Source organism: Coregonus clupeaformis, chromosome 29 (genome assembly GCF_020615455.1).
Source record: "Coregonus clupeaformis isolate EN_2021a chromosome 29, ASM2061545v1, whole genome shotgun sequence".
Lineage (NCBI taxonomy): Eukaryota > Metazoa > Chordata > Actinopteri > Salmoniformes > Salmonidae > Coregonus > Coregonus clupeaformis.
In genome coordinates this window covers 36,757,819-36,777,420 of record NC_059220.1, presented here as the reverse complement: position 1 = coordinate 36,777,420, position 19,602 = coordinate 36,757,819, and the positions used below count along the sequence as shown (strand labels likewise).

General features: G+C 46.6%; 1 protein-coding gene across 3 annotated transcripts in view; it reads left to right on the top strand.

The window, feature by feature from the left end:
• The window catches only part of LOC121545073 (kinesin-like protein KIF26B), a 150,927-nt gene extending 134,213 nt beyond the window's left edge, over positions 1 to 16,714 (top strand). The window contains exons 16-19 of one of the 3 annotated variants that reach the window (XM_041855442.2): positions 139 to 2,793; positions 13,001 to 13,203; positions 14,185 to 14,335; positions 16,471 to 16,714. In XM_041855442.2, the coding sequence (XP_041711376.1) occupies positions 139 to 2,793; positions 13,001 to 13,203; positions 14,185 to 14,335; positions 16,471 to 16,619 (3,158 nt within the window). In that variant the 3' untranslated portion in view covers positions 16,620 to 16,714. Of the gene's footprint in view, positions 1 to 138; positions 2,818 to 13,000; positions 13,204 to 14,184; positions 14,336 to 16,470 lie in introns of all 3 variants that reach the window. The other 2 variants (XM_041855441.2, XM_041855440.2) reach the window with 2 other exon arrangements.
• The last annotated feature ends 2,888 nt before the right edge of the window (positions 16,715 to 19,602 follow it).

The following is a 19,602-nucleotide window of genomic DNA, read 5'->3' as shown; positions in this document are numbered from 1 at the left end:
ACTGTGACAACTGTTTTTTGAAGATGTTTTTTATGTATGGTACTGGTTTCGTACTGCGAATTAATTAGACGTTCCTTACGTTTTTTCTCTCTTTTTCTGCTCTCCTTTCGTTGTCTATCCTCTCTCTGCCTCCCCCAGTCCCAGCTCCTGGTCTAGCCCCCAGCCCCTCCTCTACCCCAGCCCCAGCAGCCCCTCGCTCTCTGGGGGAAGATGAGCTGGTGTTCACCCTGGGGTGTGAGGAGGGGCTGGAGGTCCGGGGCCTGCTGGAGAGCGGCGGTCGTCCCACCAGCATCATTAGCTTCACCAGCGACTGTTCCGTCACCGCCCTGGCCTCGGGATCCCGCCCTGTCTCCATCATCAGCAGCATCAGCGAGGACCTGGATTGCTATGGAAACAACACTACTGTCATTGCTACGACCACCGAATTGGTCACAATGACAAGTGCCTCAGTCGCCGGGGTGATCGCCATGGCGGAGGTCAGCATGGCGAAGCTTCGCATGGAACGAGAGGCGATGGCTGCGCTGCCTAGCCGACGGTCATCCATCTCATCGTGGCTGAGTGAGCTGAGTGCTGGGAGTGACGGGGATCAATCTCTGCACAGTTTCAGCCAGTCCCATGGACATGGGGAGGCTCTGGCTGAGCCAGACCCCACACAGGTGCCTCTCTCTGGGGCAGAGGAGCAAGACGAGGTGTCCCTGGGTTCTGGAGGAAGGAAGACTCCTGACAGCGAAGTAGTGTTTTGTGGAGATGAGAAAGGAACAGAGAATGAGAAGAGCACCCTGAATAAAGAGAGGCTGAAGAGAATGCCCCCCTCCCTGGGTAAGACCACCATCACCCTCTCCAACATCCAGACCCTGGGGGCCTCCAGCAACTTCATCCCCTTCAAGACTAAAATCACAGCCCACCCCTGTGTGGCCGTCAAACCCATGGTTATACAGGAGCCCACTATACTGTCCTCCCCTACCAAGACTCACCTGTTGTCCAAGGACCCAGCCAAGCCTGCCCCAGCCCTGGTCCTGGCCGCCATGTCCAGCGAGCTCAGCTTCGACGACCCCTGGATGAAGAGAGATGGAGGGGATGTGAGGCCCAAGGAGCTGGTGTGTGAGGTGAAGCCAGAGAAGAGGGTGGTGGAGCAACCAGTCAAGACAGACCCAGCTAAGACCCAGGCCTGGCCCCAGGGTGACAGGGCCAGCAGGGTGGACAGTGGCTATGGAGGGGACCGTTGCAGCTCCAGCAGCGGTGAGACCGTCTCCTCTCCAGACTCCTGTAAGAGGGTGGTGGACGGCTGTGAGATGGTGCTGGTCAGCTCTGGGGAGTGTCTGATGACTCCCATCTACTCTGCCGACATCCTGCACACCGCCAGTCTGCCCCGCGGCTGGCACCGGATCAACCGCCATGACGGCCTGGACGAGGACTCACTCCGCTTCGACGCTAATGGACGAGGGGCAAGGGGGGAGTACCAGGGCCTGGGAGTCACCACCTCCACCCCCTGTAGTCCAAGGGCAACACTGGACCGACGGGGGTTGTCCGGGAGACAAGGCCTGTTCTCCCGCCAGAAAGGGATCCCACCACTGCCACCAGTACGCAAGTCCAGTCTGGACCAGAAGAACCGGGCAGGAGGCCCACTCAGCCCTCTGCATGCACCCAGCCACGGCCTCTCCTTCCTGGGGAGCACCCCGGAGGACCTAGGCGGGCTTGGAGGAGGTGGAGGGAAACAGAAGGGGTATAATGTGGAGAGCAGTAGGTTGTTTAATGCTAAACTAGAGCAGCTGGCTAACAGAACCAACTCTCTGGGGCGGTCCCATGGAGGTCACAGCTCTCATGGCCCCCACTACGACTGCCTCTCCCTGGAGAGGGGGGAGAGCCTCAGCTCTCTGGGCTGTAAGGGGGCAGCCGGAGGGGGGAGGGGGGACTGCAATATGCCCCGTACCGGACGTAGCGTCATCCGCGGTGGCTCAGTGTCATCCTCCTCCTCTAATGGAAACGGTTCCGGTAACAGCCCCGGCAGTGTTCCCCAGTCGCCCAAGTCAAGCCAGTCGAAGATCTCAGCGGTCAGCAAGCTACTGATGGCCAGCCCTAAGACCCGCAGCATGTCGGCCTCCAGCACCAAGACACTCAGCTTCTCCACCAAGTCTCTGCCCCAGTCTGTCAACCGCAGCTCCAGCCTGCCTCCCAACGGCAAGACCCAGCCCCAGCCCCAGCCCCAGCCCCAGGGTCAGACCTCCAGCCAGGCCCTGGGACAAAACAAGGAACCCAGCTCTGGCTCCTGGTCTACCCAGTCTCTGAGTCGCAGCCGAGGGGGAGGCCTGGCCGTCAAGCTGCCTCCGAGAGCCGTCAACGGACGCATCTCCGAGCTGCTTCAGGGCAACGGAGGCTCTCGATCCACCGGTCACAACCGAGGAGGAGGCTCCGAGGCTGGGGAGGAGAGGGGTGCCGGAGGGGGTGGTGGTGGAGGAGGTGGTGGAGGGGCACAGGGAGAGGAGAGACCAGTGGTGGTCCACACCCTGCCGTCTCCCTACAGTAAGATCACAGCCCCCAGGCGGCCCCATCGCTGCAGCAGCGGCCATGCCAGTGACAACAGCAGTGTTCTGAGTGGGGAGCTGCCCCCGGCCATGGGGAAGACAGCCCTGTTCTACCACAGCGGGGCCAGCAGTGGCTACGAGAGCATGCTGAGGGACAGCGAGGCCACAGGAAGCACCTCCTCTGCCCAGGACTCTCTGAGCGAACACAGCTCAGCCACCAGCAGCAGCCGCCGTAGCCTCAAGAACAACAAGAAGAGGAACAACAACACAGGTCTGCTCCTTATGCTGCTTCCCAGTAAGCACAAGACATTGAAAATACTTATTTTCAACATCTTTTCAACCAAAAATACATATTTTCAACGTTATTTCAACGTCTTTTGCTCATAGGGTTTCCCTTCCTTTATGCTTAGTTTTCCTGTTCCATTTATACACTACACAAAACAGTACAGAAATGTATTTAAAGGGTAACACTATAGATGTTAAATTACCTTTGTTCAACTAACTATAACCTTAGTTACGTAGCTTACATCCCCCATACTCAACCTCCAGTTGATGCTCTGTCCTGAATAGGAATAAAATAAAACCTTTGAATATGAAACAAGCCGTCAGGTAAGTAAGTTGACCTTGACCAGCCAGCCAGGCAGGGAGGGAGAGAGGCAGGCAGCTAACCAGGCAGCCAGTCAGGGAGGCGTGTAATAGTGAAATACTTATTTTACATTTACATTTTAGTCATTTAGCAGACGCTCTTATCCAGGGCGACTTACAGTTAGTGAGTGCATACATTTTTCATACTGGCCCCCCGTGGGAATCGAACCCACAACCCTGGCGTTGCAAACGCCATGCTCTACCAACTGAGTTACACGGGGCTTATCAGAGTCATTCTCTTAAAGTCAGCCATGATGAATCCCCACATTAGGCTGTCACCTTCTCCCAGGATGAGCCTATGCTCCTCAGCCCCACTGCCCAGAACCAGCCCAGGCATGGTTAAAAACACTGTTGAATGAACCCTCATAAGCTCCTCTATTCCAGATAACATATTTGGTGAGTAAAATGCCCCATTTCAATGTGAATCACAGTGGCAGCGGCAGCGAAATGTAGCTCACAAGACTTCCATTTATGTATAAAAAACTATGTCTCTGGCCAAATTTGGAAATAAATAACTAAATCAGGTTTCAAGCCCTCCTTTCTCCTCACCTCTCATCATCCCCCCTCCCTCCCTCTCCCCTCAACCCAGAGAGGTTGGTAGTGAGAGTGGTCTTGTTGGGTAGACAGACGGCCATTGTCAGAGAGTTCTGTGGGTGGCCTCAGGAAACCAGTGCACTCTTTAACCCCTGTACCCTCTCCATTCCTCCCTCTCCCCTCCCTTACCCTCCTCCCTCTCCCCACTTCTAGGCTGGGACCCCTTTTCATCCCCATTGCCATCCCTTACCTCTCCACTTACCCTCCACCTCCCCCTCTATTCCCCCTCCCGTCCAGAGAGGCAGTAAGAGGGAACAGTGATCAGGCTTCTCTATGGTTGACTTAGAACTGCAGAACCCGGGCCAACACAGCCCTGCCTGTGGCTGCTCCAGCCGAGAGAGGAAGGGGGGATGGAGGGAGAGAGAGAGGCTTGCATGGGAAAATATTTTTTAATCAGGTTTCCAGTTGAGGGTCTCATGTATGGTTGATCTTTACTGTAATTTTGGATTCTCTCTCTCTCTCTCTCTCTCTCTCTCTCTCTCTCTCTCCCTCTCTCCCTCCCTCTCTCCCTCTCTCTCTCTCTCTCCCTCTCTCTCTCTCTCCCTCTCTCTCTCTCCCTCTCTCTCTCTCTCTCTCTCCCTCTCTCTCTCTCTCTCTCTCTCTCTCTCTCTCTCTCTCTCTCTCTCTCTCTCTCTCTCTCTCTCTCTCTCTCTCTCTCTCTCTCTCTCTCTCACTCCTCCCTCCCTCTCTCCCTCACTCCCCCTCTCTCTCTCTCTCTCTCTCGATGCAGCAGGCAGTAATAAGGTAGAAATGGGTGACTCGGTGGTGATTTAGAGCAGATCTGTCTGGGTGACCTTTCTGTAGCGCTGGGAGACAAAGAGACAGACGGAACCTTATTAACGTCACCTCTCGACACCCCCCTCTCCCTTCACCCCGTCCATGTGACTGATAAAAACATGTCTGCCGACATAGCTGCCAATTTCTATGCAAATGGTCACTGTGAGTGCGTGAGTGTACGTTCCAGCACACAGGGCTCATTCCAACACACTGGTCAGATAAGTGGGACTGACCCGCTAGGCTTATCTCTCCACCCTGTAATCACCAAATGCACTTCTCTCTCTCCCCTCTCTTTCTCTGTTCTCTTCTCCACTCTCTTATCTTCCGTTCTGCTGCGTTTTCTCCCTGTCACTTCTCTCCTCTTTGCTGCTCTCCCCCTCCTCCCCTTCTCCCTCTCCCCCAGGAACTCGTGCTAAATACTGGATTGGTGTCGTTGCTCAACCAACCCCCCCCCGCCCAACCTTGGCCCCTCTCTCCAACCCCTACCCCAATGCTAGCCCTAACCCCAGCTCCCACCCCAATGCCAGCCCCTGGCAGAATGGCAGTGTAGGACTCTTGGCTCTGTTATCAGCTATCTGTCCTGGTTTGGTTATCAGCTATTTGCTCTGATGTTTACTCCTGCTGCCTTTGTCAAACTAAAGCCTGGTCACGTCCTGGTCAGCAGAACAGAACAAAACAACACGTCAGTATGCTGTTCTCCTGACCCAGTCACAGTCACAGATGTAGAGTTGCACTGTGGATGCGTTTACACAGGCAGCCCAATTCTGATCTTTTGCCAAATATTGGTATTTTGATCAATTAGTTCAATAATTGGGCAAAATATCAGAATTAGGCTGACTGTGTAAACGCAGCCTACTTTATGTTTCTTATTCGTCCTGTAGGTGATGAGAGTGAGCGATAGATCCTACTGAATTCTACATACTCTAATTAATGTTTCTTAAAGGAAAACTCCACCCAAAAATGATATTTTGGTATTTGTTTCATTAGTCCATTGTTGACATAGTACCAAAATATGTTGCTTGTCAGCAATCAAGTGTGAACTTTGAATGACCTAAAATGATAACTCCCATATTGGTCTTTCACAATCAGGCCAACCCAAGCTGTACTGTGCAGTAGGCTAATAGTAGGCCTACTATTGAAACAGATAAACTGAGTCAGAAATTCACAGGTTTCAGATATTCCAAAGTCACACTTTTTTTTAAAACAGAAAACCAACAAAATTTTATGTTCTAAGTCCATAACAATGCTTAAACCACATCAGGAGATCACTTTTGAGGTCTGGGAAAAATCTAAGATATTTTGATTTTTTAGAGTAGTTACCCTTTAATTTGGTTAGCCATGTTTCTGTAGCACATGAGATGGAGTTTGCAAAATAAATGGCCACTGAATTGACACAAATAATCATGATATCATTCTGACAGGTAGGCATAAGCTACTTTATAGCTAGTTAATATTTAATAGAGAAGGTTTTTGGGAAAGCCTTTCCATCTAGGCTACCAGAAGACTGTTAGGCCTATCATTAGCTTCGCTATATTTTTCCTGTTCCTTAATTGTTTGAAACCTGGATGTTTTACTTCATATTATGAGGCATGTCTTATCTTGCTTCAAAGTAGCCTGTAGCCAAAATCTCACCATAGAAATGTGAAGGCAATTATTGGTTCTATTGGTTTTCATTCAACTTTCTTTCATTGTCTAGCAGCCAAAGGCATTATCCTAATCATATTAGCAACCCATGATAGTTGTTGCATCTTTAAATCCCCCTTCTTTCTAATGGATATTTCCATCTCTGTCCATGAAACCGCTCGCATGTGCGGTGCACATTTTAGAACCGTGTTTTCCCACAAATTGCATTTTGGTACATTTACGCGTAGGCCTACTGCAGTGTGTACATTGATGCACCTAAAATGTGAATAAATAATAGTTTATCAACACTTTAAGCTAAACATTCTGATCTGTTCCATCAGCCCTATTCATTGATACGGCGTATACCTCCACTACACTACTTCGATACGTATCAGTGGAGATTAAGAAGTGAGTATACGCAATGCCCACTGAAAAATATAATAAATAATAATAAGTGGGTATACGGCTTATACTTGCGTATACCCCCCACTACACCACTGGTTACATATCTTGAAAACTTGATTGCTGACAAGCAAAACATTTTGGGACTATGTCAACAATATACTAATGAAACTAATACCAAAATATATATTTTGGGGTGGAGTTTTCTTTTAATGTGATTTATGTTTTTCAATGTTGAATTGTTCAACATTGTTGCTTTGCCAACACAATATTGCGAAGAAAGCATATACAGTGGCTTGTGAAATATTCACCCCCCTTGGCATTTTCCCTATTTTGTTGCCTTACAACCTGTAATTAAAATGGATTTTTGGGGGGTTTGTATCATTTGATTTACTCAACATGCCTACCACTTTGAAGATGCAAAATATTTTTTGGGGTGAAAAAACAGAAAACATGAGCGTGCATAACTATTCACCCCCCCAGATGTCAATACTTTGTAGAGCCACCTTTTGCAGCAATTACAGCTGCAAGTCTCTTGGGGTATGTCTCTATAAGCTTGGCACATCTAACCACTGGGATTTTTGCCCATTCTTCAAGGCAAAACTGCTCCAGCTCCTTCAAGTTGGATGGGTTCCGCTGGTGTACAGCAATGTTTAAGTCATACCACAGATTCTCAATTGGATTGAGGTCTGGGCTTTAACTAGGCCATTCCAAGGCATTTAAATGTTTCCCCTTAAACCACTAGAGTGTTGCTTTAGCAGTATACTTAGGGTCATTGTCCTGCTGGAAGGTGAACCTCCGTCCTAGTCTCAAATCGACCCAGAACATATCGGTTTTTCTGCCAGAATCACTGGACCTTTAACACCGGATTCATCGCTACCAGCTAGCTGCAACAAAATTGCCGTTGTGGTTTGGCTAATCAGCCTGAGCTAGCTTTGAGCCAGGCCCATCTCCCGGCTATCTACCTCTCTGTCAACCGGACGGGACCACCTAGTGTTGACACGGAGCCCCGCCGATCCAACACGACTGGTCTGCTGACGAAATCGTCTGATGTGGTTACAACAGGCTTCCCGTTACGATGTCGACCACGATGATTCCATCTGCTATCCCCGGCCCGCTAGCACACGCTAGCCGTGGCCTCTTGCTCGCTAGTGCTTTAGCAGCCCCCGAACTACCTCCGAACTATCCTATTGCTGTTCACCGGACCTTATGATAACTCAGCTATACAGCTGATGCCTGCTGGACTGTTCCTTTTTACGGTACCGCATCCTGTTTAGCCTCAGCACAAACTGTGTCGCCATTACCAGCTGTTGTCTTAGCTCTCTCAAATTACACCTGTGATTGCTTTATGCCTCTCTCCCATGTCAATATGGTTTGCTTATTGCTGTTTCGGTTATTTCTTATTGTACTATTTCACTGTAGATCCCCCAGCCCAGCTAAACCTGCCTTAGATAGCTCCTTTGTCCCCACTCCCCATACACGCGGAGACCGACTCAATCAGTGCCTCCAGTGATGCTATCTCTTTCATTGTTACCCAACGCTTAGGTTTACCTCCACTGTACTCATATCCTTCCATATCCTTGTCTGTACATAATGCCCTGAATCTTTTCTACAACGCCCGGAAATCTGCCCCCTTTATTCTCTGTACCCAACGCACTAGAAGACCAATTCTTAAAGCCTTTAGCCGTATCCTTATTCTAGTCCTCCTCTGTACCTCTGGTGATGTAGAGGCTAACCCAGGCCCTGTAGCCCCCAGTATCACTCCTACTCCCCAGGCGCTATCATTTGTTGACTTCTGTAACCGTAAAAGCCTTGGTTTCTTGCATGTTAATATAAGAAGTCTCCTTCCTAAGTTTGAGTTATTCACTGCATTAGCACACTCCGCCAACCCTGATGTTCTAGCAGTGTCTGAATCCTGGCTTAGGAAGGCCACCAAAAATTCAGAAATTTCCATCCCCAACTATAACATTTTCCATCTAGATAGAACTGCCAAAGGGGGTGGAGTTGCAATCTACTGCAGAGCCCTATCATACTATCCAGGTCTGTGCCCAAACAGTTTGAGCTTCTACTTCTAAAAATCCACCTTTCCAGAAATAAGTCTCTCACTGTTGCCGCTTGCTACAGACCCCCTCAGACCCCAGCTGTGCCCTGGACACCATATGTGAATTGATTGCCCCCCATTTATCCTCAGAGTTCATACTGCTTGGTGACCTAAATTGGGATATGCTTAACACCCCGGCCATCCTACAATCCAAACTAGATGCCCTCAATCTCACACAAATTATCAACGAACCTACCAGGTACAACCTTAAATCCGTAAACATGGGTACCCTCATAGATATCATCCTGACTAACTTACCCTCTAAATACACCTCCGCTGTCTTCAACCAGGATCTCAGCGATCACTGCCTTATTGCCTGCGTCCGTAACGGGTCCGCGGTCAAACGACCACCCCTCATCACTGTCAAACGCTCCCTAAAACACTTTAGCGAGCAGGCCTTCCTAATTGACCTGGCCCAGGTATCCTGGATGGATATAGATCTCATTCCATCAGTAGAGGATGCCTGGTTGTTCTTTAAAAGTAATTTCCTCTCAATCTTAAATAAACATGCCCCATTCAAAAAATACAGAACTAAGAACAGATATAGCCCCTGGTTCTCCTCAGACTTGACTGCCCTTGACCAGCACAAAAACATCCTGTGGCGTACTGCATTAGCATCAAATAGCCCCCCGCGATATGCAACTTTTCAGGGAAGTTAGGAACCAATATACACAAGCAGTTAGGAAAGCAAAGGCTAACTTTTTCAAACAGAAATTTGCATCCTGTAGCACTAACTCCAAAAAGTTTTGGGACACTGTAAAGTCCATGGAGAATAAGAGCACTTCCTCCCAGCTGCCCACTGCACTGAGGCTAGGAAACACTATCACCACCGATAAATCTACAATAATCGAGAATTTCAACAAGCATTTTGCTACGGCTGGCCATGCTTTCCACCTGGCTACCACTACCCCCGGCCACCAGCTCTGCACCCTCCGCTGCAACTTGCCCATGCCCCCCCCGCTTCTCCTTCACACGAATCCAGACAGCTGATGTTCTGAAAGAGCTGCAAAATCTGGACCCCTACAAATCATCTGGGCTAGACAATCTGGACCCTTTCTTTCTAAAACTAGCCGCCAAAATTGTCGCAACCCCTATTACTAGCCTGTTCAACCTCTCTTTCGTAACGTCTGAGATCCCCAGAGATTGGAAAGCTGCCGCGGTCATCCCCCTCTTCAAAGGGGGTGACAATCTAGATCCAAACTGTTACAGACCCATATTCTTCCTGCCCTGCCTTTCAAAAGTTTTTGAAAGCCAAGTTAACAAACAGATCACCGACCATTTCGAATCCCACCGTACCTTCTCCGCTATGCAATCCGGTTTCCGAGCTGGTCATGGGTGCACTTCAGCCACGCTCAAGGTCCTAAATGATATTATAACCGCGATCGATAATAGACAGGACTGTGCAGCCGTTTTCATTGACCTGGCCAAGGCTTTCGACTCTGTCATCCACCGCAATCTTATTGGCAGACTAAACCTTGGTTTCTCAAATGACTGCCTCGCCTGTTTCACCAACTACTTCTCAGATAGAGTTCAATGTGTCAAATCGGAGGGCCTGTTGTCTGGACCTATGGCAGTCTATATGGGGGTGCCACAGGGTTCAATTCTTGGGCCGACTCTTTTCTCTGTGTATATCAATGATGTCGCTCTTGCTGCTGGTGACTCTCAGATCCACCTCTACGCAGACGACACCATTTTTTATACATCTGGCCCTTCATTGGACACTGTGTTAACAAACCTCCAAACGAGCTTCAATGCCATTCAACACTCCTTCAGTAGCCTCCAACTGCTCTTAAACACTAGTAAAACTAAATGCATGCTCTTCAACCGAACGCTGCTTGCACCCGCCCACCCGACTAGAATCACTACTCTCGACGGGTCTGACCTAGAGTATGTGGACAACTACAAATACCTAGGTGTCTGGTTAGACTGTAAACTCTCCTTCCAGACTCACATTAAGAATCTCCAATCCAAAGTTAAATCCAGAATCGGCTTCCTATTTCGCAACAAAGCCTCCTTCACTCATGCTGCCAAACATGCCCTCGTAAAACTGATCCTACCGATCCTTGACTTCGGCGATGTCATTTACAAAATAGCCTCCAACACTCTACTCAGCAAATTGGATGTAGTCTATCACAGTGCCATCCATTTTGTCTCCAAAGCCCCATACACTACCCACCACTGTGACCTGTACGCTCTTGTTGGCTGGTCCTCATTACATGTTTGTCGTCAAACCCACTGGCTCCAGGCCATCTATAAATCACTGCTAGGCAAATCCCCGCCTTATCTTAGCTCATTGGTCACCATAGCAACACCCACACGTAGTATGCGCTCCAGCAGGTATATCTCACTGGTCATCCCCAAAGCCAACACCTCCTTTAGCCGCCATTCCTTCCAGTTCTCTGCTGCCAATGACTGGAACAAATTGCAAAAATCTCTGAAGCTGGAGACTCTTATCTCCCTCACTAACTTTAAGCATCAGTTGTCAGAGCACCTTACCGATCACTGCACCTGTACACAGCCCATCTGAAATTAGCCCACCCAACTACCTCATCCCTATATTGTTATTTATTTTGCTCTTTTGCACCCCAGTATCTCTATTTGCACATAATCTCTTGCACATCTATCATTCCAGTGTTAATACTAATTGTAATTATTTTGCACTATAGCCTATTTATTGCCTTACCTCCATAACTTGCTACATTTGCACACACTGTATATATATTTTCTGTTGTATTTTTTGACTTTATGTCTTGTTTTACCCCATATGTAACTCTGTTGTTGTTTTTATCGCCCTGCTTCGCTTTATCTTGGCCAGGTCGCAGTTGTAAATGAGAACTTGTTCTCAACTGGCTTACCTGGTTAAATAAAGGTGAAATAAAAATAAATAAAAAATACATCTCTGGAAGACTGAAACAGGTTTCCCTCAAGAATTTCCCTGTATTTAACGCCATCCATCATTCCTTCAATTCTGACCAGTTTCCCAGTCCCTGCCGATGAAAAACATCAAATCAAATCAAATTTTATTGGTCACATGCGCCGAATACAACAGGTGCAGACATTACAGTGAAATACTTACTTACAGCCCTTAACCAACAGTGCATTTATTTAAAAAAAAAAAGTAAAAATAAAACAACAACTAAAAAAGTGTTGAGAAAAAAAAGAGCAGAAGTAAAATAAAGTGACAGTAGGGAGGCTATATATACAGGGGGGTACCGTTGCAGAGTCAATGTGCGGGGGCACCGGCTAGTTGAGGTAGTTGAGGTAATATGTACATGATGCTGCCACCACCATGCTTCACTGTGGGGATGGTGTTCTCGGGGTGATGAGAGGTGTTGGGTTTGCGCCAGACATAGAGTTTACCTTGATGGCCAAAAAGCTCAATTTTTGTCTCATCTGACCAGAGTACATGGCTCCTACATGGCTTTTGGCGAACACCAAACGTGTTTGCTTATTTTTTTCTTTAAGCAACGGCTTTTTCTCTGGCCATTCTTGAGTAAAGCCCATCTCTGTGGAGTGTACAGCTTAAAGTGGTCCTATGGACAGATACTCCAATCTCCACTGTGGAGCTTTGCAGCTCCTTCAGGGTTATCTTTGGTCTCTTTGTTGCATCTTTGATTAATGCCCTCCTTGCCTGGTCCGTGAGTTTTGGTGGGCGGCCCTCTCTTGGCAGGTTTGTTGTGGTGCCATATTCTTTCCATTTTTAAATAATGGATTTAATGGTGCTCCGTGGGATGTTCAAAGTTTCTGATATTTTTATATAACCCAACCCTGATCTGTACTTCTCCACAACTTTGTCCCTGACCTGTTTGGAGAGCTCCTTGGTCTTCATGGTGCCGCTTGCTTGGTGGTGCCCCTTGCTTAGTGGTGTTGCAGACTCTGGGGCCTTTCAGAACAGGTGTATATATACTGAGATCATTAGATTGCATACAGGTGGACTTTATTTAACTAATTATGTGACATCTGAAGGTAATTGGTTGCACCAGATCTTATTTAGGTTTTCATAGCAAAGGGGGTGAATACATATGCACGCACCACTTTTCCGTTATTTATTTAACAATTAATTTTTTTAATTTCACTTCACCAATTTGGACTATTTTGTGTATGTCATTTCATGAAATCCAAATAAAAATAAATGTAAATTACAGGTTGTAACGCAACAAAATAGGAGAAACGCCAAGGGGGATGAATACTTTTGCAAGGCACTGTAAATGGAAATTGAAATGGGCAACAACAATACCGAAATTGTGTCCCCATTAACTACGTGCGTGTGTGTCTTTGTCTGTGTGTGTGTGTCTCTTTCTCTGTCTGTGTGTGTGTGTTATGTGTGTGTGTCCAGGTACCCAGCGTCGTCGTCTGATTCCCAGCCTGACCCTGGAATCGTCCTCTCCAATCAGGAAGCCCGCCATCAGCTCCAGTGTACGCTGGGTAGACGGTCCGCTAAGCCCCGCCCCCAGGGGAACCACAGAACCCTTTGAGATAAAGGTCTACAAGATAGACGACGTGGAGCGCCTGCAGAGGAGGAGAGAGAAAGGAAACAAGGTGAGAGAGAGAGAGAAAGATAGATAGAGGGATATGGTAAAGACAGATGGTGAGAGAGAGCTGGAGGCGGGAGAGAGAAAGGGAACACATTGAGAGAGGGGTAGAGGGTAGTGGAGGGAGAGAGAGAGAGGGATGATGAGTGTGTTGGTGGTGGAGGACAGAAACATTTAAGATAAATCTTGGAATGGAAAATAGGCCAGGATAAAATCTGATCGTGGGTTATATGCTATGCGTCTTTTAAGGCAATTTGAATGAAAAAATTAATAAAAAAAACATGTATGCACTCACTAACTGTAAGTCGCTCTGGATAAGAGCGTTTGCTAAATGACTCAAATATAAACATATGCAGTGTTTACCGTGAATGCGAATGGAACATTGCCTTTAAAAGCTGCATTGCTTATAACCCGCGATCGGATTGAATCGCGGCCTTAGTTCAAAACACACGAAAGTTTAACAACATCCTCTTATTGCTGTTAAAGAGGTTAGTAGTAGATTTAGTAGTAGTTCATTTAAGGAGTGAGTTGGAGCCAGGCCTTTCCTGTGGACTGTATTTATGTACTGTACCTGGCCAACATGGCACTCCTCTCCTCACACAACACTCTGTCTGTTCTCTGTCTAATGACTAGCTTCCCAGACCCACAGTCTGGCTACATGCCTGACACACTAACTTAGTCAGTCTCTCTCTCTCTTTCTCTCTCTCTCTCTCTCTCTCTCTCTCTCTCTCTCTCTCTCTCTCTCTCTCTCTCTCTCTCTCTCTCTCTCCCTCCCTCCTCCCTCCCTCCTCCTCCTTCAAACCCTCTCTTTCTCCCTCTGACCCTCTCACTCTTTCTTAAACGTATTTATTTATCTCTCACACCCCTTCTTTCTTTCTTTTTCCTCCCCCTCTGTCTCGCTCTTCTTTGAGTCTTTCTCTCTCCCTTCTCTCTCTCCCCCACCTGTCCTCTCACCCCTCCCTCCCTCTCCTCTCTCTGTCTCCGTCAGGAGGTGGTTTATTTCAGTGCTAAGCTGAAGACCTTGGAGCACAGGCAGCATCGGATCTCCGAGATCCGAGCAAAGTATGACTGGCTGAAGAAAGAGCTGGAGCAGACCAAGCAGCACTTGATGCTGGAGCCAGAGAAATGGACCACTGAATGTAAGTAAATGTGTGTGTGTGTGATACTTGTATTGCAGCCACACACACAAAACCTTGACACCTACAGTAATCTTGTTGATAAGACCTTATGTCTGGCTGAACCTGATTTAGCTTTGAGCCTTTTTGCAGATGTCTTCAATACTATTGTGGATAATCATGCGCCCTTCAAAAAATGAAGGTAGATTGAATGCCTGGTACACTCCGGAATTATCAGAAGTAATTCATAAAACAATGATGCTTGGGTCAAGGCCAGGAACACAGGCTTAGGCCCGGACTGGCAAGCTTTTAAGCAACTGAGGAATCATTGTGTAAGACAAATCAGAAAGGCTAAATCAGATTATAATGAAACCGCTCTTTCGGATTGTAATGGGAATCTGGCTAAATTCTGGAAAACTGTCAAATCCCTGAAGGGTTCTACTTCCTCCTCTCTGCCACAACAAATTAATTCAGACACTGGCCTCATTACGGAAAAAAATGCCATCATTGATGCATTTAATCACCATTTTAATTCAGCGGGCTCTCTTTGAAATAACTTCTAAGCCTATTCACAATGATATTGGGCTGGATGCTGATAGGGGAAACTTGCTGAATGATCAGAGAATTAAAACTAAAAATAGATTTACCTAGCTTGGTGGAGACCCTAGGAACCTCTAGGAACCTCAAGAGTTAACCAATACTGTGAACAGGTTAGGCAACTCAGGTGTCTATTTACACCACCGGTCAAAAGTTTTAAAACACTTACTTTTTCTTTATTTTTACTATTTTCTACATTGTAGAATAATAGTGAAGACATAAAAACTATTAAATAACACATATGGAATCATGGAGTAACCATAAAAGTGTTAAACAAATCAAAATATATTTTATATTTGAAATTCTTCAAATAGCCATCCTTTGCCATGATGACAGCTTTGCACACTCTTAGTATTCTCTCAACCAGCTTCATGAGGTAGTCACCTGGAATGCATTTCAATTAACAGGTGTGCCTTCTTAAAAATTAATTTGTGGAATTTCTTTCCTTCTTAATGCGTTTGAGCCAATCAGTTGTGTTGTGACAAGGTAGAGGGGGTATACAGAAGATAGCCCTATTTGGTAAAAGACCAAGTCCATATTATGGCAAGAACATCTCAAATAAGCAAAGAGAAATGACAGTCCATCACTACTTTAAGACATGAAGGTCAGTCAATACGGAAAATTTCATAAACTTTGAAAGTTTCTTCAATTGCAGTCGCAAAAACCATCAAGCGCTATGATGAACCTGGCTCTCATGAGGACCACCACAGGAATGGAAGACCCAGAGTTACCTCTGCTGCAGAGGATAAGTTCATTAGAGTTACCAGCCTCAGAAATTGCTGCCCAAATAAATGCTTCACAGAGTTCAAGTAACAGACACATCTCAACATCAACTGTTCAGAGGAGACTGTGTGAATCAGTCCTTCATGGTCGAATTGCTGCAAAGAAACCACTACCAAAGGACACCAATAATAAGAAGAGACTTGCTTGGGCCAAGAAACACGAGCAATGGACATTAGACCGGTGGAAATGTGTCCTTTGGTCTGGAGTCCATATTGGAGATTTTTGGTTCCAACCGCTGTGTCTTTGTGAGACGCGGTATGGGTGAACAGATGATCTCCGCATGTGTATTTCCCACTGTAAAGCATGGAGGAGGAGGTGTGATGGTGCTTTGCTGGTGACACTGTCTGTGATTTATTTAGAATTCATGGCACACTTAACTTGCATTCAACCCTTGAATGAGTAGGTGTGTCCAAACTTTTGACTGGTACCATATATTTTTATATTGTATTATACAGGGCACATTTGAAAAAGAGTCCTAGGTCTCAATATGTCTTCTCTGTTAAAATAAAGGTTAAATCTTACAAAAAATAAATAAAGATGTAATGGCTACAATGTGGATAAGATCAGTACAAAAGACGCATGTTAGTACCAGGTATAAACAAGGCTTCTGTCCCTGCATGTCCCTGTCCCTGTAACGTGGTTGTAACATAATGTCCGTCTCTCTGTCCCTATGACATGGTTATAACATATGTCCTTCTCTCTGTCTCTGTCCGTCTCTCTGTTCATGTCTCTGTCCCTGGTTGTAACATATTGGCCGTCTCTCTGTCCTCTCCCCATAGTTGACCTGCAGCAAACGTTTGAGGTAGACTCTCTGGAGTACCTGGAGGCTCTAGAGGTGGTGACAGACAGACTGGAGACCAGGGTCAACTTCTGCAAGGCTCACCTCATGATGGTCACCTGCTTCGACGTCACCTGCTGCCGCAGGTAGACCCACGGACGGACAGACGGACCACACCTCCTCTAGGACTGTTAGCACTCAAGGGAATTAGAGCAGCTCGGATACAATAGCAGGAAGAGAGAGGGATGGAGGGAGGGAGGGAGGGATGGAGCAGAGGGAGGGAGGGAGGGAGGGAGGGAGCGGAGGGAGGGAGGGAGCGGAGGGAGAGGAGGGAGCGGAGGGAGGGAGTGGAGGGAGGGAGCGGAGGGAGGGAACGGAGGGAGGGAGCGGAGGGAGGGAGCGGAGGGAGGGAGTGGAGGGAGGGAACGGAGGGAGGGAGGGAACGGAGGGAGGGAGCGGAGGGAGGGAGGGAGGGAGGGAGCGGAGGGATTTCCATGAGGAGGTGCAGAACAACCAAGGCAGACACTAAAGATGAATATTTTTTTAAGCAGCGGGACAGGGAGCAAGGGAGGGAGAGGAGGAGGAAGAAGAGGAGAATGAAGAGGAGGAAGAGATAGGGTGTGTTTTTTTTAAATGAGGAGTATATCTCCCACCTGACAGGAAGAGCACTTTCACTGAGGAGTTGTTGGAGATGTAGTTTGTAAATAAAGCTGTGCTTGCTTTGAATAAGGCCTGGCTGACAGACGGCTATAGACACGTAGGGAAAGAAAGAGAAAAGAACGACAGAAAGGAAAAGAAAACCAACCTTGTGTGTGAAAGACAAGTGCCTTGCGAACACTTCCATATCGGAACCATTGCTCCTGTATTTGTGTACAGATGGTGCTAGCTGAAAAAAAGAATCGATCTCAAAAGTAAAAAAAAAGAAAAAAGATGTGTAAAGTAAAAACCACAGCTCGTTTTACTCGGTGTTTCCTCCCCTGACTAGCTGTTCTCAGTGGTTTGTATTGTTCTGATCTAGTTATGATTCTACTTTAGGAACTGTTACGTGTAGGTTTTCTATACGCCTTTTTTAATTCTCTGAAGACAGTGGGACCACACAGAGTGCTTTAGGGGATAGGAAATTATATATAAGGAGGGACAAGACCCAGGGAAGGGAGGTGGTGGTGGTTTCTCTTATGGCCCATTGATTTCATTGTCATCCCTCAGGCTATGGTGGTGGCAACTGAAGTATTCAGTTGGGGGTTTGGGCCTAGCACACACCCATCTCCCCCTCCCCTAACGATGATCGAGAGGTGCAGAGAGACATCAGCCAGAAGGGAGGGGAGATGGAGGGATGAACAAATGCTAAAAGAAAATGTTACCATTAGGGGAACATCATAATAACTACCATAGAGGGAATGGGTGTGACCATGTGATTAATGGGTTAAAGGGACACTGCTCTATTCTACAGGTCTAGAAGATGGGGGAAATCTGAGCTAAATATGAGGGTAGATGAAAACCGCCCATCCACTCTGCTTGGTGCCACTGTCGTGGTACATTTCTTTTCATAATAGTTTGGTGCTTGAGACCGTTTCAGATCTAAATGTTTGTATACACACACACATATACACATATACATATGTATGTATATATATATATACACACACACATAGCCTGTTTCCTAAAATAACTTTCAGACACAAATGCTTCTTCTTCATCATCATCTTATCATCATATTTTATGATGTCCAGTGTCCTTGGCGGTTTTGAAAGGCATTTATAAATAAAATGTATTATTTATATTATTATCATCATCATCAATCCCTCTCCCTCCCTTTCATGGTCCCTGGGAGGTCATGTCCCTTGCCCTTTACCCTTTGACCTCTCCCCTCTGTCATGGTCATGAATGAAGGATCTTATTTATTTAACTCAGGAGGCATGCTGGAACAGAGAGGTGCTGGAACAGAGAGTTGCTTATATTGTATAATGTATTATCCACACACCTTTTGGTCTGAAAAGTTACTATGCATTTAAAAAAAGACAAAAGAATTGTACATACGCTGAGCTCATTTCATATATAGATATATTACAACATATACACTAACGTCTTTATTTGAGATATTTAATTTTTTCCTCTGCTATTTTGGTTTGCACATGTTACTTCCTCCTTTGATATGGGAATTGTCTGATTGATGGGAGTAGGAAGAAGTTGTTCCCTAATGGTTAAGATAGGATTCAGGATAGGTAATCTGATCCTAGATCTGTTCCTAAGGGCAGCTTCTACTTGGAGCCTGTTGATGATGGTACTCTCCAGGGTCATGTTCAGGAGGGTGCAACATAACAAAACCTGCGTGTAGAAATGTATTGTGTAGAAAATATTATTGTCTGTCTTGTAGGATAGGGAATCGAGTCTGCTCTATTCGTTATATTTCTATCTGCGAAGTTTGAACATATCACCTTCCTGAATACACCCTGGTCACGTCTGTGTTTGTCACCATGGAAACGTCCCACTCCGCTGTCATGGGGTCGGATGTGTTGTAAAGAGATCTATTTCTCTGGTTGCACAGTCTCTGAGAGGAGTGAAAGAGGTAGCCTACTGTAGATAGCAGGGTTGGATACAACTTCATTTAGTCCATTTCGGGAAGGGAACAAATCTTCATTGAACAAAAGAGCAGGCTTCAAATCTTGAAATGGTATTCAGCCAAAACGTCTCCTGAAAAGACGGAATAGAAATGGAATTTACCCGTAGTCCCATCCCATGCTAGCTAGGCCTTATTGTGCTGTGGCTCGGCTAAGTTGTGTGTGTGTTGTGAGAGAGACAGATGCCCAGACCAGAGAGACAGACTATGGTCGTGTTCAGAAGGCACAAACGGGGAGAAATAAACCAGTTTGAAATGGGAAACGAAAATAGTTGGATCAAAAATGTTTCTTCCTAATTGTGCCTGCTGAACCCGACCCATGTCTGTGTGTAACTGTCAGCAGAAAAACTTTGAACAGAGAAACGGACAGTCTGACAGTGACGCAAGGATTGCTGTAAATAAAGGATTGTATTGGAGGAGATGTGTTGTCAATTTATTCTCTCAATTTCGCCTACACATCCACCCACAGTTACCGTGCTCAACAATCCTCAGATTGAATATGAATGTTAGTAAACC